Source organism: Lepisma saccharinum, chromosome 13 (genome assembly GCF_977018435.1).
Source record: "Lepisma saccharinum chromosome 13, izLepSacc3.1, whole genome shotgun sequence".
Taxonomy (NCBI): domain Eukaryota; kingdom Metazoa; phylum Arthropoda; class Insecta; order Zygentoma; family Lepismatidae; genus Lepisma; species Lepisma saccharinum.
In genome coordinates, this window is record NC_139241.1 from 81521811 (window position 1) to 81541273 (window position 19463).

Consider the following 19463-nt stretch of genomic DNA (forward strand, 5'->3'; position numbering starts at 1 on the left):
TACAGTACATGTAATGAATTTTATTAATACTTTATGTGTGCTACTTTAGGTTCAGTAAAGAACTGCTGAGGATAACGGTTGGCGGCCACTATTCATCAAACAAAAAGATCGGAGGAGAATTGGAAGTGCAAGCAGCTGAACTGATTTATAGAGATGATTACAACACCACTGAAATTAGTGCAATTAATGATATAGGTCTTATTCGACTTACAGAGCCTCTTATTTATAACAACATCATCAAACCGATTTGCTTGCCTCAAAAAGGTGAGTCATACCTCAATTATGAGAATAATTTTGTCATAATGTACATGCTGCACAACACATATCCATAAACATAGTTTTTTTAATCCTTGAAACTTATGTAAACTATACATGACAAAAAAAAACCAGTAAAAGACAACTACACTCTGTCTCATATGGTTAAAATTTAGTAAAATGATAATGGGAGTTTATGTACACAGTGTACTAATCTTCTGTGGGTTAGAAAAGCTATTCCATTTGCTACTTTAATTTCATTCAGCTGAACTTGTCTATTACTTTATATTTTTATTCACTAGTTGATATCCCCGAGGAAGCTTGACTGTATCTACGAGGGTCATTCAGAAAGTAACTTCCATTTGGGTATAAAAGAAACACCAGGAGAGTTTCTATTATATACAACTGAAAGAGACAACTCTAAGCAGTAACACTGTCCTCGAGCTCATTGTTGAAGCGTTGTGCCCCTAGCCACTTCTTCATTTGTGGAAAGAGGTGATAATCGCTAGGGGCCAAATCTGGGCTGTAAAGAGGGTCGTCAAACAATTCTCACTGAAAATGTTGGAGAAGGTCCTTGGTTCGAGCAGCAGTATGCGGGCAAGTGTTATCATGCACGAGAACAATGCCAGAACTCGACATGCCACGTTGCCTGATTTGAATTGCTCGTCACAATTTCTTCAATGGTTTCACAATATACTTGGGCATTGATTGTTGTGCCTCGTTCCAGGAACTTCACCACCAGTATCCCTTTTCTGTCCCAAAACACAGTTGCCATGAGTGGCAGATTTCTTTGACATGGGGATTGTAAACCTTGTTCACCTATATGATAAGTGTCTCAACAGAAATGGTGCTTATGTAGAAAAATAGCTTAGAGTTGTCTCTTTCAGTTGTATATAGTAGAAACTCTCACAATGGCCTGGTGTTTCTTTTATACCCAAACGGAAGTTACTTTCCGAATGACCCTTGTAGTTTCTATCCAATGTGTCTGCACTTGTCAGTTTTTATTGATTTGATTTGATTTATTTTACTTTGCTTTCTGTCACTTTTGGCTAATTGTGAAGATCAGGATGAGTAATGATGTGATTGAAGGGCACTAAAAAAAAAACACCCATGCTCTGGCTGTGATTTGAACCCGAGACCTCTGGCATCGTAGCTAACCACTCAGCTCTTGAGGCCAGTTATTGGTTTTGTGGCCTACCTGATGGTGTAGAGGTAACAACATCACCTTGTCATTAAGGGGTTCCAGGTTCGATACCCAGTGGAGACACATAGTGCTTCTGTTCCCAATTAGCCTATCTGTGCACAAAATGGACTTAGAACAAAACTCAAATTCAAATTATCGATGTGTAAATTTCATATTGATATATTTCTGTTAAAAATAAACGATTGCTCATGTTGTTCAGCAAAAGTTGCATCTGCCAGTTTTGTTTTTCAGATGCTGACCCATCTGGGAAGGCTGCTTTTGTTGTAGGATGGGGTAAAACGCAGGAACGAGGGGAAAAAGCAGAAGAGCTTCAGTCTGGAGAAATCACCACAATATCTGCGGATAAATGTAGAGCATCAGAATTTAAACCCGAGCTTATCACCGATACCATGTTTTGTGGAGAGAGCAAGAAAACAGATGCATGCCAGGTTTGTTTATACTGTTATATTACTGCTTATCCTTCAGCATGTTTGCCATACTGATTGACTATGATTCTGCATTGTACAAGGTGCACACAAACTCCGTATACCCCCTCATATATTATTATCGCAAGGTGAATGTGCCTCTTAGAAATATAAAATATTCGTGTGCGTCCCTCTGTGGTCTCTGCATGCACCATACTTGTTATCTGACATTCTTGGGATCACTTTGTGGAAGAATGCACACATTGCATTTTTGAGTTTGGTGTTTGGTAAGTAAGGACACTTTCTCACCTCCTCCTTGATGAAACTCCAAAATGCATTATCTGGTGTGATTAGATCAGAGCTTCTTAAAGGCCATAGAAGAGGAGCTGAACAATTGTCCAATCCTCATTGAATCCGGCAATTCTGCAGTCGAACAGCCAATGTAAAGTGGGCCTGCACACCATCATGCTGAAACCAAACAAGTTCAGAATTCCCACATCTCGCACTTGTGGGATGAGCAAAATGTGCACACATCATTTGGATCATTCGGAGATACAGAATAAGTAAAATAATATGGACCAAAGAGATGCGTTGCTGTCTTTCTGACTCTGAGGTGGATGCTGCTCACTTTCTTGAAAGCAATGTGGACTTTCTCTTCCCCAAACCATGCAAAAAAGTTGTCCATGGCATTTTTTATCGATGTGGTGTTAATTTTACCAAAATAGAGTGTGCTCCTCATGGTGTAATCACTTGTGTCAACCATCGCTTCGACTTTCATCTGCTGCGATTTTCAGAGAAAGGTAAATGTTTACTATCCTTCGGACACCTATAACTTCTGAGTTTCATCAATTTTTGACATTCGTACTTACCTATCTGCTTCGCGGAACATTCCGTGAATGGTTTTTGGGGCTATTCATCCCGGAATCGGTGCAAAATTTAAACAAAAAAAATATTTTCGTTTGAAATTTTTGACTCAAATTTCTCACCGATTCCGGGCTCCGCCCCTGGGGTAATTGACCTACCACCCCCAACCGCTAACGTGGCCCCGCCTCCACTCCGCCCCGGCTTTTTCTATAGACTCCCTGTTAAAGGCATGTTAGAAATTGGCCGGAGTCACCTGCCCCCAATTGAGCCCCAAACTTTTAAATTTGAAGAAATCCGTTTCCAGGATACGGAAAACTTACCTGAATTTCACAAAAAACACCTTCCCGATGTTAGACAATACTACAGGAACTTATTACGGTAAGTAGTTTCTTCTGTAGAAATGAGGAAATCTGTCCGAAGGATAGTAAACTAGTACCCAGAGAAACAATGAACTCAAAAATGTAGCACCTTGAGACCTTGTGACACCATGAGAATACTTGTCAAGGTCAAGTGAAAGTAACCAGCATCAACGGGGCTGGTAGAACCCTACATTACTCAGGCAAATATAGGGGTATACGAACTTAGTGCACACCCTGTATCTATTGATTGGAAATTTGTGATTCTGGAGTCACGATACTTTTCTGCCACTTTAAATTACCGGTTGGAATTTATTTACTGATACTGGCCGATGCTTTTCTGGCATTTTTGTCCCTCTCTCAGGGTTCACAAAAATGGAGTGTAGTTATCCTCGAAATTACAGAAAATTCGAAATTTATTTTCAATTTGCATCAGTTTTGTGTGAAAAACTGGATTCTGTTACTATATAACACATAATTCTCGCATATTTTAAAGCAAAATTCTTGGTAAATTGATGCATATAACTGGAGAGGAATATTCATAAATTAATATTAATCAGGAATTTCAACAACCTTTAATTATTACAAATTTCAAGCATCGGTATCGATATGCGTATCGGTTCAAAGTGTTATCGGCATAATTGATTGATTTGCTTTATTTTACTTCGCCTTTTGTGCCACTTTTGGCTAATTTGCGAAGATGAGGATGAGTGACGAAATTTATGAATGGACACTCACAAACATTCATGTCCAGGCAAGAATTCAAACCTGGGACCCCTGGCATCGTAGCACAATGTGCTAATATCGGCATGACTATATGAAATTGATGATGGGACCTTCACAAAGAACATCTGTCCCCACACCAGGATTCAAACCTGGGAACTTTGGTGGTGAGATATACTCAGTTAGAGCCGGCTGAACGAGTCTTTAAGGACTAAGGTTTGTCAAACCAATTTTTTTGGTTGATGCAGGTCATTGCAGTAATTCTAATCATTCCTGTTCTTGTTTTGTTTTCTTTTTCATGACAAACAGAAACACACATGTCAATCGAGGAACTTAATAAATCATATGTATTTTAACTTACAATCTAAGTGGATTTACATTTTAAACACATAAAGACAGACACGAACAAGTCCATAATAGTTCCTATGCACAGGCTATTAAACTTGGCCATAGCTGCCAGTTCACCATGCATAATATAACAATATATAGGAAATGTCATGTTATGACAAATAACAGTCAACTAGTTTTCTAGTATACTACAGTAACATTACTGTGAGAAGGTGAACAGTTTCTTTTCTTATATACCCAGTGCCTTTAATGGGTGAGTTGGCCGTGGAGCGGCGGCTACCATGCTGGGAAGTAACATAGCATCTGCCGGCAAACTGGATGAAAAATCCACGTAACTGGAACTGCTAGCTATGTAATTAAATAAGCTTGTACCGTGCGTTCATTTCGATCTGCAGCCGAGAGATCGGGAGAAGCGTGGCGGGCGGCGCTGACGGAGATGCCGACATTTGCGGCCTGTAATGCCCGCTTATTTTTATAGACATATGCAGACATTTATATAAATATTGCAAAACGATCACTAACCTGTGTTATAACACGCAAAAGTTCTTCTGTAATTCATCCAAGTTCTGCTCTTATATGCACAAATAAATACGCTTTAGAAACGATGTTAAGAGCCACAGATAATAAAACATTTTAATCATAGTTTTGACCAGTAACGTCCTGCTTAAGTTTATATCCTTGAAAGAGTTTTGTGCCGATGGGGATCGTTTGGAGGTTTTGAATGTGCAACACTGTATCAAGATTACGCTGTAGAAGAAACCGTTAAAAGTCAATAGTGTTCGTGAGCTTCCTTGCAATCCGAAATCTCCGAGCTCAAGTTTTTTGTTCCTTCGCGACTAGATGAAGACAAAGAGTTGTAAATATAGTGGCGAGCAATGTAAACCAAGAGCGTGTTAATTTCGTACTGTGCGCAAGAGTGTTATTCTTGGTTACTTGCAGTTACTTTGTGTTATTGTAGTGTGTATGTGTGACGTGTCAGTGAGACGATTGGAATGCCAGCCGCAAGATTCACGTTAGAACAAAGATTTTTTTTTATGTATGACACGTACCTACGTGAAAACAAACTCGTGTCGAGACGTGTGTAGGTAATTTGTACAGAAATTCCCATGCGTTTCAACTCCACACAGAGATACGGTTAGACATCTTGTCCGTAAATTACGAGAAACTGTATCGTTAAATTTTAAAACACCTAAGCAAAAACGACGGATTCTAACCGAAGCAAAACTCGATGATATTGGTGCAGCGTTAGAACGTTCTCCAAACAAACCTCTACGCCGTGTTTCACAAGAGGTGGGCGTGTCAAAATCATCGGCACATACAGTCACTAAGCTACTAAAATTAAAACCATACTCTTAGAACACAGGTTAGTGCTCGTTTTGCAATATTTATATAAATGTCTGCATATGTCCATAAAAATAAGCGGGCATTTAGGCCGCAAATGTCGGCATCTCCGTCAGCGCCGTCCGCCACGCTTCTCCCGATCTCTCGGCTGCAGATCGAAATGGACGCACAGTACAATCACATTGGCAGTTACAATTCAAATGAGCACGTACCTTGTTACAAGAGGTGTTGGAAATGATGTCCTCCTGTATCCGCACATTTATGCCATCTTTCAGGAAATTTTCAATAACACGTATCAGTTCATCTTTTGAAATTCCTTCAATTTCTCTCCTGATATTTTCTTTCAATTCTTCTATGTATGGCTTCAGGTTTAAAAGTTTGGTAGCTTGCTATGTAGACATCATGGAAATGTCTGTTTCTTGCGTAAGGCAGCGGAGGGATTTTTGAGGAGTATGTTCCAATCGTGCTCCAACATTGTCTAGTTTCTCCTGAGTAAGCACATGCCGTTTTACTCTTCACTTCTTACCAAGAACAGACCCTGTTTCCCTAAATTTGTTCACAAGTATCCAAACACTGCCTCTTTGTGGAATGAGAACATCCGAGAATTCTGCTGCAAAACGCATTCTAACTTCCCTACAAGAATTCGTAATGATGTAAGAGTTGTACATAAAAATTTGTTGTTTTAAATTGTACGGATAGCATGGCACTATTAGACTTCAGAAAAGCACCAGCAATACGTAAACTAAAACAAAACAATCTCAAACACTTGTTAACACCTTAACACTTCAGAAACACATGCAAACTGGACACCAGCTATCTGGATACTGAAGCACTCATGCATCCAGTGCCAAGGTCAGTGCACAGCTGTGGGTCTAAATGCCGGCAGATGAGCTCTTACTTTCCGGAGTGCTAGCTGCTGCTCCACGGCCAGGTGGAGGTTTAAAAGATTGCAGGTGGCCGTGGAGCAGCAGCTAGCACTCCGGAAAGTAAGAGCTCATCTGCCGGCATTTAGACCCACAGCTGTGCCTGTGAAAGGCACTGTATTTTTATTATTTAGAGCCTCTGCAGAATAAGCTCTGGCTCATATCAATGATTGGGATGAACAGTGGCGGCCGGCGGTAAGTATGATGGGTAGTGCCAACGTGATCAAGAAATTGAAAAAAAAAAAAAACAACTCCGCAATGCCCCTGCCCCCTCCTTGAGGTTGCCCCACTGGCCAAGATGTTTATCCTCGTTTGGTAACGTGGAAAACAGTGTGTGTTTAAGTAATAACACACTAATACGATTAATCTTCACTCACTAACCTATCTTTATACACTACAGGACATTTCACTAAAAACACAATTACAAGAGGAAGGGAAAACAAATCTTCTCACCTTCTCCCCCCTTCCCATGCACACGTATTCCAACTGGATGTTGAAAATATTCTAGACACTTGATGTAAAAAAAAATTGTCGAAATGCCAAAGGAAACTCGCATCACCATAGGATTTTTTACTTTTATATTTTTAAGAAGTCTGGATGGCCCTCTAGGCGCATCTATCTATTATCAAAATGTTCATTTAACTTTGGAAAAATACTAGGTTCCTTTCTACAAAAGTTGGGAGAAAAGTAGATAGTACCTTTTTCACGAATTACTTCCCCAACGGGTCTTACAAATCCGTCATATTTAGCGACTTATCTCTGAAGATGGCAACTGTGTCAACACTGCGAAAGTTTCCTCGCTGTGCAAGCGAAAAGGGGCACGGCTGGTGTCTTATGGGCTAACCCCACCCCCTGCCACCTTCTTCCCGGCTCATGGTGGAAATGTTACTCGCTGAGACTTCTCCAACCCTCTGCACGTGTTTCAACTTGCTTAGGCCAGCTCTTGCGTGGCACGGACCACTGCCTCGCCGAGGGTACGAAACAGCTGGCGATGCAGTGAGGAGGTTGGGGCGATTCATATCTAGTCTGTGGTTGGGGCGGTCGTCACGTCAGCTTGACCGATTGCAAGATTCGAATCTCCTTGTCTGTAAACTATCAATGTATTAATTTAACAATACTTGGGCTAGGTGTGCATTTCTTCTGAGGATAGTGCCATGGCACGGTGGCTCTCCCCCTTGAGCCGCCGCTGGGGATGAATACTCATTAGATGGAAGTGATGAAGAGACACTTAGAAAGGTACACCCATACCCAAGCTGGGACATGAACAGTGGGAAAGTATACTGAATCACTATGTTGAGTGTGGCAGAACACTTGATTTCCATGTATGCTCTTCTTAAGCATTTACGAGTGGATGGGAGTAGATGATGGACTTGGAAACAGTTATCAAAGGTGTGTGTAGAGACTGTCATGAGCGGCAATTGTGGATTGAGAGTTTTGCATGGAAAATAAGCTCAGAAATACACATTTATTACAAAGGTGACTCTGTAGCTTCCCAATAGCATAGTGGTTCGGACTCCATTTTAAACTGTAGGTCCAGTCCTGAGCATGAAAGTGTTCACATTTTGAACTAAATGTATGAACTGATATAAAGTTTCACTCTATGTACATATATTGCATTCTAATTAAGCTTTATGTATTTTAGGGAGATAGTGGTGGACCATTAGTTACTATAAGGAACAAAGGAGTTGAAAATTACTACGAGCAAATTGGTAAGTAATACAAAGCTAAATTATTTATCAAAATATTCACAAATATGCACAATAATTTGAATAATGCACAATAATTTGAATAATGTAATATAATAAATAAATAAATTTTGCTACTGTAAACAAAATGAGATACGACAACTTGTGATACAGTTTAGGATTTACTTTGTCTGACGTAACGACGTAAGTCAAGATATGCTGCTATGTTGTACCAAATTCTTTAACAAATTGAGATACATCAAGTTAAAAAATATTCATAACTTCTGATTAGTTGGATTTGAGCTAAACTGCTTCATCAGGTGATGTAAGGCACCAGTATGACCACAAATATGTCACGAAAAACATTCTTTACCTATATTCTATCGAAGGAATCTCTCGAGCAAGTGAACGAAAACAAGTTTTTGTGCAAGTAGTGACTCAAGGGGGCTCGACCAATGAACGCATGAGAGGGAAAGTGAGTGTGTGAAGAGAAAAATGCAGCTGCAGCTACCAGCAGTGCGTACTTCTATGTTATGCCCACTTGCTTTCTCCCACATTCTACCATTATGTGCAGCTTTGCCTCACAGATTACCAGAACAGAGTAGTGTTTTTTTCTCTTAAGTCTAATATCTTCAATTTCAGGGATTGTTTCATGGGGAATGGGATGTGCCAGGCCAGGATACCCAGGAGTGTACACCCAAGTGTCGCACTTCATTGACTGGATAAAGGCCAATACACAGGATGCTGTGTATTGTATATCATAGACTAGCATGTATTGTTCTCCTCCATTTCAAGATAGAGAAACACTGCATATAACGTTGGAGGAAAGATCGCAAAAGTATTATTGGTACTTTTAAAAGTTCATTTAAATATTATTAATTGAAAATACCATGTGATATGTTAACGAATCAAAGTGTTTATATTTTTCAGACTATATGGCTAAAAGCACAGTAACTTATTTGAATATGTATTTATAGTCATTATCATAGCTTTATCAAGAACCAGCAGAAAATGTTTACTTATTGTGAATCAAAATTTAATTATAATTTGTTTACATTCTACTTGCTCAATTCAATTGGGATGAATAGTTATACAGTTTCTGATTGCTGAATTGATGGCAATTTGTGTATAGGTGTTGGAACCAATTTTTCTCAATTGAAAAAAAATTTGGATTTCGATTGGCATTATTTCTAATTGGTTAATTAATTAAATTGCAAGTTAATGGTATATGTCTAACATCTATTGCACATATTCTACGACAGGGATCACCAAACTGTTGATCGCAACCAACAGGTAGGTGACGGAGGTATTTTCAGTGACTTGTGAATAGCTGGCCTCACACTACTGGTGCTGGCAAAGATCGCGAGGGGAACTTTTCTAATGTCACATCTTTATTTTGAATATTGAGAATGTTTAATTAACTAACTTCATTAGGCTCGGCTGGACCTATGTGTGACCAATGCCAGGGCAGTGTTTTCAAATTTTCCTCTCCTTTAAAAACCGCTATGATATTATAAAATCTGAAAAATTACTTATGCTTAGAATTGCTTCTAGAGCATTCATGTGAATCTTCATGTTGTTTACTTTCGCTGTTGCCTAGATATTATCAATAGTTTCGTGGCTACGTAAGTCTGTTAAACTACTGAGAATATCTAGACAACAGCGAAAGTAAACCACATGAAGATTCACGTGAATGCTCTAGAAGGAATTCCAAGTAGATGTAATTTCTCAAATATTAGAATATCACAGCAGTTTTTCAAAAGGAGAGGAAAATCCAAACACATTGCCCTGGCATCAGCCAAAGTGCAGCCGAGCCTTAATTCTGATCCACTCTGCTAAATTTATTCTATTTTCCCACATTCACCAACTGGATGCAATTGAATACAGTATATATGAATTCATCTCAAGGGTGCAACAGAATGCAATCCATTCCAGGAGAACAATTGGTTCCAATAATGTCTAAAAACTCATATTGGTAATTGGAATCGATGTATTGAGCAATATAAACATGTTTTCTGCTTTTAAAATTCAGATTTTACTTTAATGTCACTGTGTTTTCTAATAATAATGAATGATTTATTACAGAAGTAAAAATCTGGGATATTGTACTAAAAAATACATAACCAGATTTTATACTCTATCCCCCTCCCAAATTTTTCAAGAAATCCCAATTTACAGTTATTTCGGTGCCCTCCTTCTAAAACTGACCTTATACATCTCCATTGGAAAATTGTGAATAAATCCCTGGAATAACTGGTATGCGTAAAATATTTAATTACATCATGTATAAACTTGTATCGCTTAAGCATTCTATGTATCAGAATGCACATAATGGACCTTGAAATAAGCTTAGTTCCTTCCTCACTTGTTGCCTTTCTGAATATTAGTATTTACTTGCAATTTGAACTTGCAGGTTTTTTTTTTTTTTTTTTTGTTAATATCTTAGCATAAAATGTGTTTTAGTGCAAGAGCATTAATGTCCAGTATATTCAAATGGTTAATCCACAATGACTTGAATGCCAAAGGGCATTTAACTGTGTTGGTCCCGGAAAGGAAGAAAGCAAATTTACATATATTCAAAGAAGTCCACAACTTCATTCCTTACTCCAGATTATATGTGAACAATTATCAACAGTCCAATAATCATTCTTTTCTTTACATATTGTTGCACAACTAAATTTGATTTTAGGTTTAGTCGTTTCAAATTTTTTTATTATTTTTGCAGGTTTTCCTCAGGCTTCTCATTTTATTTCTAAAAACTAATGTCTGTCTTGCAAATCCAGTTTATAAGACGATCGAAACAGGAATGGACCTGAGATCTAAACCTCTATATGCCTCCCATTGGGAATCAAATCCACAACTCCTTGATTATAATGCAACAGTGTTAATTATTCCTCTACAGACGGAGGCACCACATTCTTTATAAAGAAAAACAGAATATTTATTATTTTGATACCGGAGCACATGGCAATCCTAATTGAATATCAAATTAGAATGGAGGCTAAAAGCAGACAAAACGTAAACTACTAATTCATTATCAACACTGAACTTTCAGTAGACTTTATATCACAAGACATATTATTGCATTTAAAACTGATCAACAGAAAAAAATGTTGTACAGTATTTAGCATTCCTTTCAAACTTACAAGAGATTATAACATACCTATACCTACTACGTAGACTGGGATGAAAATATAAAAATATATATATATATATAATATAAAAAGTACATAACTACTCTCTGTTAGAGTTGTTTCCTACAACTTTATGAGGAGAGTGTACAAGGATCGAAAAGTAATATAAAAACCACAATAGCAAAGAAATAGTGAAAAAGTATTACTTTTCATTCTACAATACAAACACATCCTTGTACTTCATGAACACAATTAGGTATGTTACAAGCTTCCGTGATGCTACTGTAGTAGAACTATTTTCTTTTATTCCAAATATGTATGAAATATAATAAAAATTGAAAGTCACTTTTAATAAATAGAATTTAGAGCAAACTGTATCCCTTACATTAATTGATTTCTTTTTATTGTATGGAGTTGTGATATAAAACAATCATGTGTAATAAGAATAATAAAATTTTTAGAAAATGCATGTGCAATTTTCAGCAACGTTTGAAATTATTTATTTACATATTTCCTGGATCCAAGGTTCAGATACCAAGTCATAGATCTCAGGCTCCAATACTGAATGCTAGATCCAAGCTTCAGATGCCAAATCCTAGATCGAAGCTTCAAATGCCAAATCCTAGATCTAAGGTTTCAATACCAAATCCTAGATCTAAGGTTCAGATACCAAATCATAGATCTAAGGCTTCAATACCAAATCCTAGATCTAAGGTTCAGATACCAAATCCTAGATCTAAGGTTTCAATACCAAATCCTAGATCTAAGATTAAGATACCAAATCCTAGATCTAAGGTCCAAATACCAAATCCTAGATCTAAGGTTCAGATACCAAATCCTATATCTAAGGTTCAGATACCAAAACCTAGATCTAAGGTTTCAATACCAAATCCTAGATCTAAGGTCCAGATACCAAATCCTAGATCTAAGGTTTCAATACCAAATCCTAGATCTAAGGTTCAGATACCAAATCCTAGATCTAATGTTCAGATACCAAATCCTAGATCTAAGATTCAGATACCAAATTCTAGATCTAATGTTCAGATACCAAACCCTAGATCTAAGGTTTCAATACCAAATCCTAGATCTAAGGTTCAAATACCAAATCCTACATCTAAGGTTCAGATACTAAATCATAGATCTGAGGTTCAGATACCAAATCTTAAATCTAAGGTAATATAATTAAGCCTTGTTTTCATACAAAGAAAAAGTAGTTTAGTTCTTCGTCTGAGGAAGACCCTGATACAGGGTTGAAATGTTGCATGTAAAGTGTTTTTATATCTTAATAAACTGCTCTTCATAATAAAGAAAGAGAAACAGTGAGAACGTAAATTACTGAAGAATTTTGATAAAAATGAAACACACATTAAAAATACATATGCATTTAATTATATTGCAAATGTTTTAACATCCAGACATACAACTTCAAACGTGGTGTTATCAAAATTGTTACAAATGGCACTCATCACATAGTACATAATATATTCAATAGTTATAAATATTAAAAAAAATGCACATGTCTCATAACCCATTTTTATTGATAGCTGAACGAAGCTATTTGTGATTAGAAGTGTCAAAAAATTGTGAAAAGGTTCCCTCGGGCTATTGACCAGGTGAGTTGTAGAAAAGATTCCAAGCTTTCGAGAGCTAACGCCACTTTCATCTTCAGGTTAGAAGTGCAGTCCTGAGCGTCAACCTGATGTATATATGTTTGTGGAGTGAGGGCAGGGATCCCGGTGAAGATGGCAGACCAATCGGGTGCCATGTCTGCTACATCTGCGCTTCTGGTTAACTATGACTAAAACTTTTAATTGTTACAATTTTCAAGCATCGGTATGGTTGAGAATAGGTAAGAGTATCTTCTCAGCCCTAGTAAAGACAACTTTGAACTTTCACGGACATATTTCTTACTTGCATATTTTGTCAAAATAAATCAGCATTCTACCAAACTAAGGTTAAATACTACATGATCTGTAAAAACAGAAAATGGTTTACCATACCCAGTGGAACCCAGATTTTACATTTTCTGCATTATCAAGGATGTTTCAAAAAGAGTCATCCAATTTAAAAAGGCTACATTTAAGAAACCAATGAACATAGAATCTTGCAGTAAGTTGTAAAATACACATTGGAACATCAAGTTTTACTTACAGAAGGTTTTGATTTGTTGCAGGTAGATCCCTTCCTGGTGCAGCTCACTCTTTAGTGTGCATCAAGAAGGCAAACCAGCAACAGGAAGCTTTCTGTGTTCTCCACTTCAACAAATGTGAGTCCGTTACAGCTGTGCAGTGTGTTTCGTTGTAAATACGGTGCTACACCACCTACTGCTCACAATATTCGACGTTGCACAGTTGTAACGAACTCACATTTCTTGAAGCAGAGCATGCAGAATGCTTCCTGCAACAAATCAAAACCTTCTGTAAGTAAAACTTGATGTTCCAACGTGTATTTTACAACTTACTGCAAGATTCTATGTTCATTGGTTTCCTAAATATAGCCTTTTTAAATCGGATGATTCTTTTTGAAACACCCTGTACATTCAACTTTGACGGTCCAAACATAGCAAAATGTTTTAGAATTTTCCTTGTTTTTACATTTTCCTGCATTTAAAGTTTTCTCAGCTTGGTCCTCCGAATAAAGCAAAATCGAGGTTCCACTGTGTTTTCAAATTTTCAGAGTACATTAAAGCACAAGAATTTTAATTAACATTAAATTGTTGAAAAGTTGCTGAGAATATTATGTTTAACTAAGGATCAAACATTGGTCTATGGTTTGTTTGGTAGCTCAGTGAAAAACACTGGTACAGAATGCAATAGATCCAAGTTTGATCACCGACTGAGACTCAAATTTTCACAAACTTTTAATTAAGTTAATCTTTTAATTATGAAAAAGCACCACCAGAGTTGCTACGATTTTTTGATTATGAAATTCCCCAACATTTCAGTTTTCCAGACATGTTTATCATCATGATTTTTGCTTTTGAATCTTGTGTTTTTCAATTAAATATACAATCTGTTAATTATAATGAATATTCACTTTCACAACTTTTTCCTTAGCAAATTTCATTCTACACACACAACAGAAAAAGTTCATAAACAACATAATCTTCATAAAGTATACACAATTTTTTCTTTTCTAGCAGATTTATAGTGTCGTAGAAAATGCTGTTTTTTTGCTTACATTTATAACACAGCATCTGGAGAAATTTTTGTTGCATGTAGGAATTCTATAGGAAATGTCAACAAGACTAAGATCTATAAAATAATAGACGATAACCTCATTTTGACCAATTCTGATAATTATGATCATGTTGTCAATGTACTTTAGGTATCAATCAGATATCTGGACTGAAAGCTTTATTTTGATTGTCTTTCTAAAATCTAGTATTATAAGAGTGAAAATTTATTACAGAAATTCGAAGGAATCATAATTTTGGACAAGACTGAAAATCATGAGAACGAAAGAAACAAGTTTCTGGACTGAATCTTTTATGGGAGTGGAATCACAAGAACCGAATCCAGAAGTGGAAGTGAACTGCTTGTTCATTTTGCAACTTTTTCTCTTGCAGACTCCAAAATGCACGTAAATTCCAGACGATCTGCAAAATTCCCTGACATTTCCCTGTTTTCCAGATGTGTAGCAACCCTGACCACATGTCAACAACATATTAAAACCAACATAGAGAAAGCTGCGTAGCTGCATGAAAGGGATGGTCATTCCACAGGCATGATCAGAGTTCTTATAATTTGTAATGTATTTTAAGTAGAGCCGAGCTGATACTGATGCCGAAGTATAGGTATCAGCTGATATCAGTGGTATCAGAAAGTATTGGTTCAATTTTATTCACCAATACACTACTAAGCCGATAGTGCCTCCCCAATGGCGCAGTGGTAGCGTCATCGCCTTGTAATCAAGGGGTCTCAGGTTCGATACCCGGTGGAGGTACAAGTGGTTCGGATCCTACTTTAAACTGTAGGTCCAGTCCCGATTAGCCTTACTGTGCATAAAGTGGACATAAAACACCAAATCAAACAACCAACCAACTACTAGCCGATACTATCTGGCCTTTTAGTCTTTTGTGTGACCTGCAAAAATGTCCTGGAACACTTTCACAAAGTGTAATTATCCTGGAAAATACCAAAACTGGTAAATTGATGCTTATAATTGGAGTGGAGTACTCGCACACGAATATTAATCAATATTTTGAAGAACTTTTAATATTTTTAATTTTTATTGATAAGAATTATGCACTGTCATACTCAGTGGGGAATGGACGGAGCTGCAGCCCCTCCCGAAATTTTGAGAAAATTGAAATTTTCAAACAAAAGCAATAAAGAACTCAGGGGGAAAGTGGTAAATCCAAATTCCTCTTAAAATGACCCCTCAATACTATTTTTGTATTTGATCAACTTAAAATGATGGTAAGAAAAAGATAATCATGAAATATTTTATAGTGTATCCCTTTTCCCCACAATGCAGCTATGTAATATCAATTTTTATAATTCCAGCCCCCTCCGAAAAAATAACCTGCATGTGCTGGTGTGGATATGTGGATCGGTTCAGCCCCAATTTTAAGTCACTTTAAACATGTTTTAACATTTTTCCCCATGCATTTTGACTTTATCCCATAATTATGTTATTTAATGTTGCTTTTCTGCCACTTCTGGCTAATTACCATGATGAGAAAGTGATTACATGGTGACATTTATGAACCCTGAAGAAGAATCAAGATTGATATGAAAATTAAGATGGCACACATACACACATATATCTACACTTCCTCAATTCACACCAATGGACTAGACTGCGCCTTTTGATCCAACAAATGGCCCCAGAGAACCCTTGCCAGTTTCTTCTTCTCCCGCTGCTGCACCACTTCCGGATGACAATCTTTCCTCCTCCGATTCTGAAACCAGTAGTCCACGTTCTGCCGAGAGGGACACGCTCCGAACGGAAACATCTTCCCAAGCATGTCGGCATATTCTTTCATCCTCTGTCCTGTTGGGTAGCGATCCTGCCTGTACCACGTTTCCAACTGCAGCAGTTGGTCCTGGTTCCAGAGTACTCGTTGGCGGATGGGCTTGCCTTGAATTTGTCCACCACCTCAGTAAAAGAAGAAACGGAAGTTGGTTTTCACTTATTTTGCGCTAGTGGTAACACCCTGTAACACGATTTTTGTTCCTGTGTAGTTGAGTTTTATTTTCTAAAAGCTTCTGACTGGAAACCATAGAAAATGCCTATTATTCCCCTCAAACTTTGTTTTTGTGACCAGGGCAGTGTTATTTTTAAATTTTACCTGTTTTCAATGAGAAAATATACGAATTCGTGTTTTTCATTTACATAAATAAAAATACAAACACACATACATCAAAAGTGACATATATTTGCAATCTAGTTGTGAACAAAATTATTGCAAAAGATTTAAAAATTAGTAGTTTTCCGGGATTTACGATTATACTATACATTACTTTCACGAATCAGCCCCCAAATATAGTTATACAAATATGTTCTCGTTATACTGGACTTGGTAGCGACGTTCGAAGTCCAATAGCTATATCTTGATGGAAACGCTCGCCTTGCTCCTCCGAGTACGCTCCCATGTTATCCTTAAATGTATGAAGGTGAGCATCGAGGGCATGAATTTTAAGGGACATCCTGCAGCCCATTTTGACGTAGTTCTTCACCAGAGTCTGAACCACTTCCACATAGCTTTCGGACTTATGATTGCCCAAAAAACTCTTAACCACTAAAACAAAGCTGTTCCAAGACGCTTTTTCATTCTCACTGAGCTTCTTGGGAAATTCTTCGCACGCCAAAAGCTTCTTTATCTGTGGGCCGACAAAGACACCGGCTTTGATTTTTGCATCAGACAGGTTAGGAAAGAAGTCTTGAAGGTACTTGAAGGCTGCTGACTCCTTATCTAAAGCTTTGACAAATTGTTTGATCAGGCCCAATTTAATATGGGGTGGAGGCATTAGCACCTTGTGGGGTTTACCAGTGGCTCCCACTTGACGTTGTTTTTTCCCCCACAGAGAACTCGGTTCTCTGTGGCCAGTACCTCGTGTTGTAGTGCGCTTTGGTGTCTCTGCTGTCCCATAGGCAAAGATAACAAGGAAACTTGGTAAAACCGCCTTGGAGACCCATTAGAAATCCTATGATTTTGAAGTCTCCGATGACTTCCCATCCATACTCATCATATTTCAAGGTATCTAGCAATCGCTTTATGCTGTTGTAATCCTTTGGGAGGTGGACTGAGTGAGCTAGTGGAAGAGATGGGTATGTATTTCCATTATGAAGAAGCACGACTTTAAGACTTCTGGATGAACTGTCAATAAAGAGGCGCCACTCATTTGGACTGAAGTCAATTCCAATTGCTTCAAACAGACCGGTGACATTGTGGCAGAAGCAGAGTCCATCTTGACTTATGAAAAAGCTGGAAAAACTTTGATGACACTTCCTCTGACCTGTTATTTGCACACTTTCATCTAATAAATTCCACTGCTTAAGCCTAGACGTCAAGAGTTCTGCATTGGACTTGGTGAGACCAAGATCTCTTATTGAGTCGTTAAGATCTTTTTGATTGGGGTAGTACGGGTTTCTCTCTTCGGCTCGCAAATTGTAAGTATGAAGATCAATGTCTTCCTCGCTCTCTGACTTACTACTCTCCTCTGAAGAGGGCAGGTTTTCTCCGGAGGAGTGGGCACGGGAAACTCAGGGCAATGTGGCACAGGGGCAATGGACGAAGGTATATCCGGATATATAATAGCTTGCGCATTCTTTCCAGCCTGACGTTTGGAAGGATCCACCATGTTAAACATGTAAGGTGTTAGTAAAAGTAATTTTTCAAAATACATTTGAAATAAACAAAAAACTTTAGGCCTCTTCAAGAAAACCCTAAATATTTAATATATAATTGAAATTATTAAAATTTTACATTTTAATTTTCCGTCTTACCTTCCAGAGTTTTTTTGCAGTTATCGCAGGTGAAATGAGGTGCCCAGGTTTTGTCTTGTTCCCCTACAGACATGCCGAAATATGCTCTGTATGCTTCACACATTTTAGCAGATGCTTTCACAGAGTACTTATTTCCTCTTTTCTCGATAAAATGGCAACAGACATAACAAAATTCGTCTGCCATATACTTCGAGCTTCTTGATGCCATTGTAAACGTGCATCTAATTAGGCAGCTAGGATGACAATGAACCGCTTCAAACTGCACGATTTGCACTATTGTTGCTGGCAGAATGCCAAGACCTGTCCATTTCAGTTATAGGGGAGACCAGTATATTGCTACAGCGTGCAATATGACATGTTATTTATCTTCTTTATTCATAATGAGAAAAAAACGTGTACTGGAAAAGGGTAAAACATCATTGTCCTGGCTACAAAAACAAAGTTTATGAGGAATAATACCCAATTTCTATACTTTTGGAACACAAGGAATTAGGAAATAACAATTATTACCCAGGAACAGAAAGAAAATATTTTTTTGTTACATTGTGTAATAAGCCAGATTACCATATTTCTTCAACTCAAACCTGATGAAGGCACATAGTGGTTCGGATCCCATTTTAAACCGTAGGTCCAGTCTCAATTAGCCTATCTGCATAAAGTGGACTTAATATAAGAAAACTCAATGTGAGCCATACCTTAATTACTGCTTCAGCTCTTGAGAAAAAAAAATTACTTCCAATTTAAGGCACTCAGATGTACACACTGGTAATACTAGTATTGTATTAGAACAATACTGCATAGCATTACATTTACATTGTTGTTGCATTGTTACATTTATTGTTAACAATACTATCATAATAAAATGTTCATACTATAGGAATGAGAGACGTGGTAATAGATAATTCAGGTACTCACGTTTTCCATGGCTACTGAACTTAATAGAAAATTACTTGGATTCCCGTGACACTACGTAGTTGTCACCTTTCCAGTGATGCGAGAGGAAAGAAGATTCGTCGCGAGTCAAGATACTATTGCCCTTGGACAGCATTAAAATGTGAAGACACTTTATTTTCGACAGTTTATATGCTATTTTCAAACATTTGTAGTACTTTCCTTATATGTACGAGTTAACTCGGGTTAATAATTATGGATGATTTTTGAATAGTTTTGTGACCTTATTTGACCCCAAAAATAGAATTTCGTTACTATTCCTTAATTGCCGACATTGGTACATTACAAACACACAAGAAAAAAAATGTGTAAAATATGGAC

The 19463-nt window shown here is 37.5% G+C and overlaps 2 protein-coding genes across 3 annotated transcripts in view; one reads left to right on the forward strand and one right to left on the reverse strand.

The window, feature by feature from the left end:
* LOC145997460 (trypsin-7-like) overlaps positions 1–11704 on the forward strand; it is a 52975-nt gene extending 41271 nt beyond the window's left edge. For both annotated transcript variants that reach the window (XM_083134532.1, XM_083134533.1), the window contains 4 exons: positions 50–264; positions 1691–1887; positions 8061–8127; positions 8746–11704. In XM_083134532.1, coding sequence (XP_082990658.1) covers positions 50–264; positions 1691–1887; positions 8061–8127; positions 8746–8867 — 601 coding nt within the window. In that variant the 3' untranslated portion in view covers positions 8868–11704. The remainder of the gene's footprint in view (positions 1–49; positions 265–1690; positions 1888–8060; positions 8128–8745) is intronic.
* A 948-nt stretch (positions 11705–12652) lies between these two features.
* Positions 12653–19463, reverse strand: part of LOC145997459 (uncharacterized) — a 30231-nt gene continuing 23420 nt past the window's right edge. Inside the window, exon 5 of the mRNA XM_083134530.1 lies at positions 12653–16340. Within this exon, the coding sequence (XP_082990656.1) occupies positions 16024–16340 (317 nt within the window). The 3' untranslated portion in view covers positions 12653–16023. The remainder of the gene's footprint in view (positions 16341–19463) is intronic.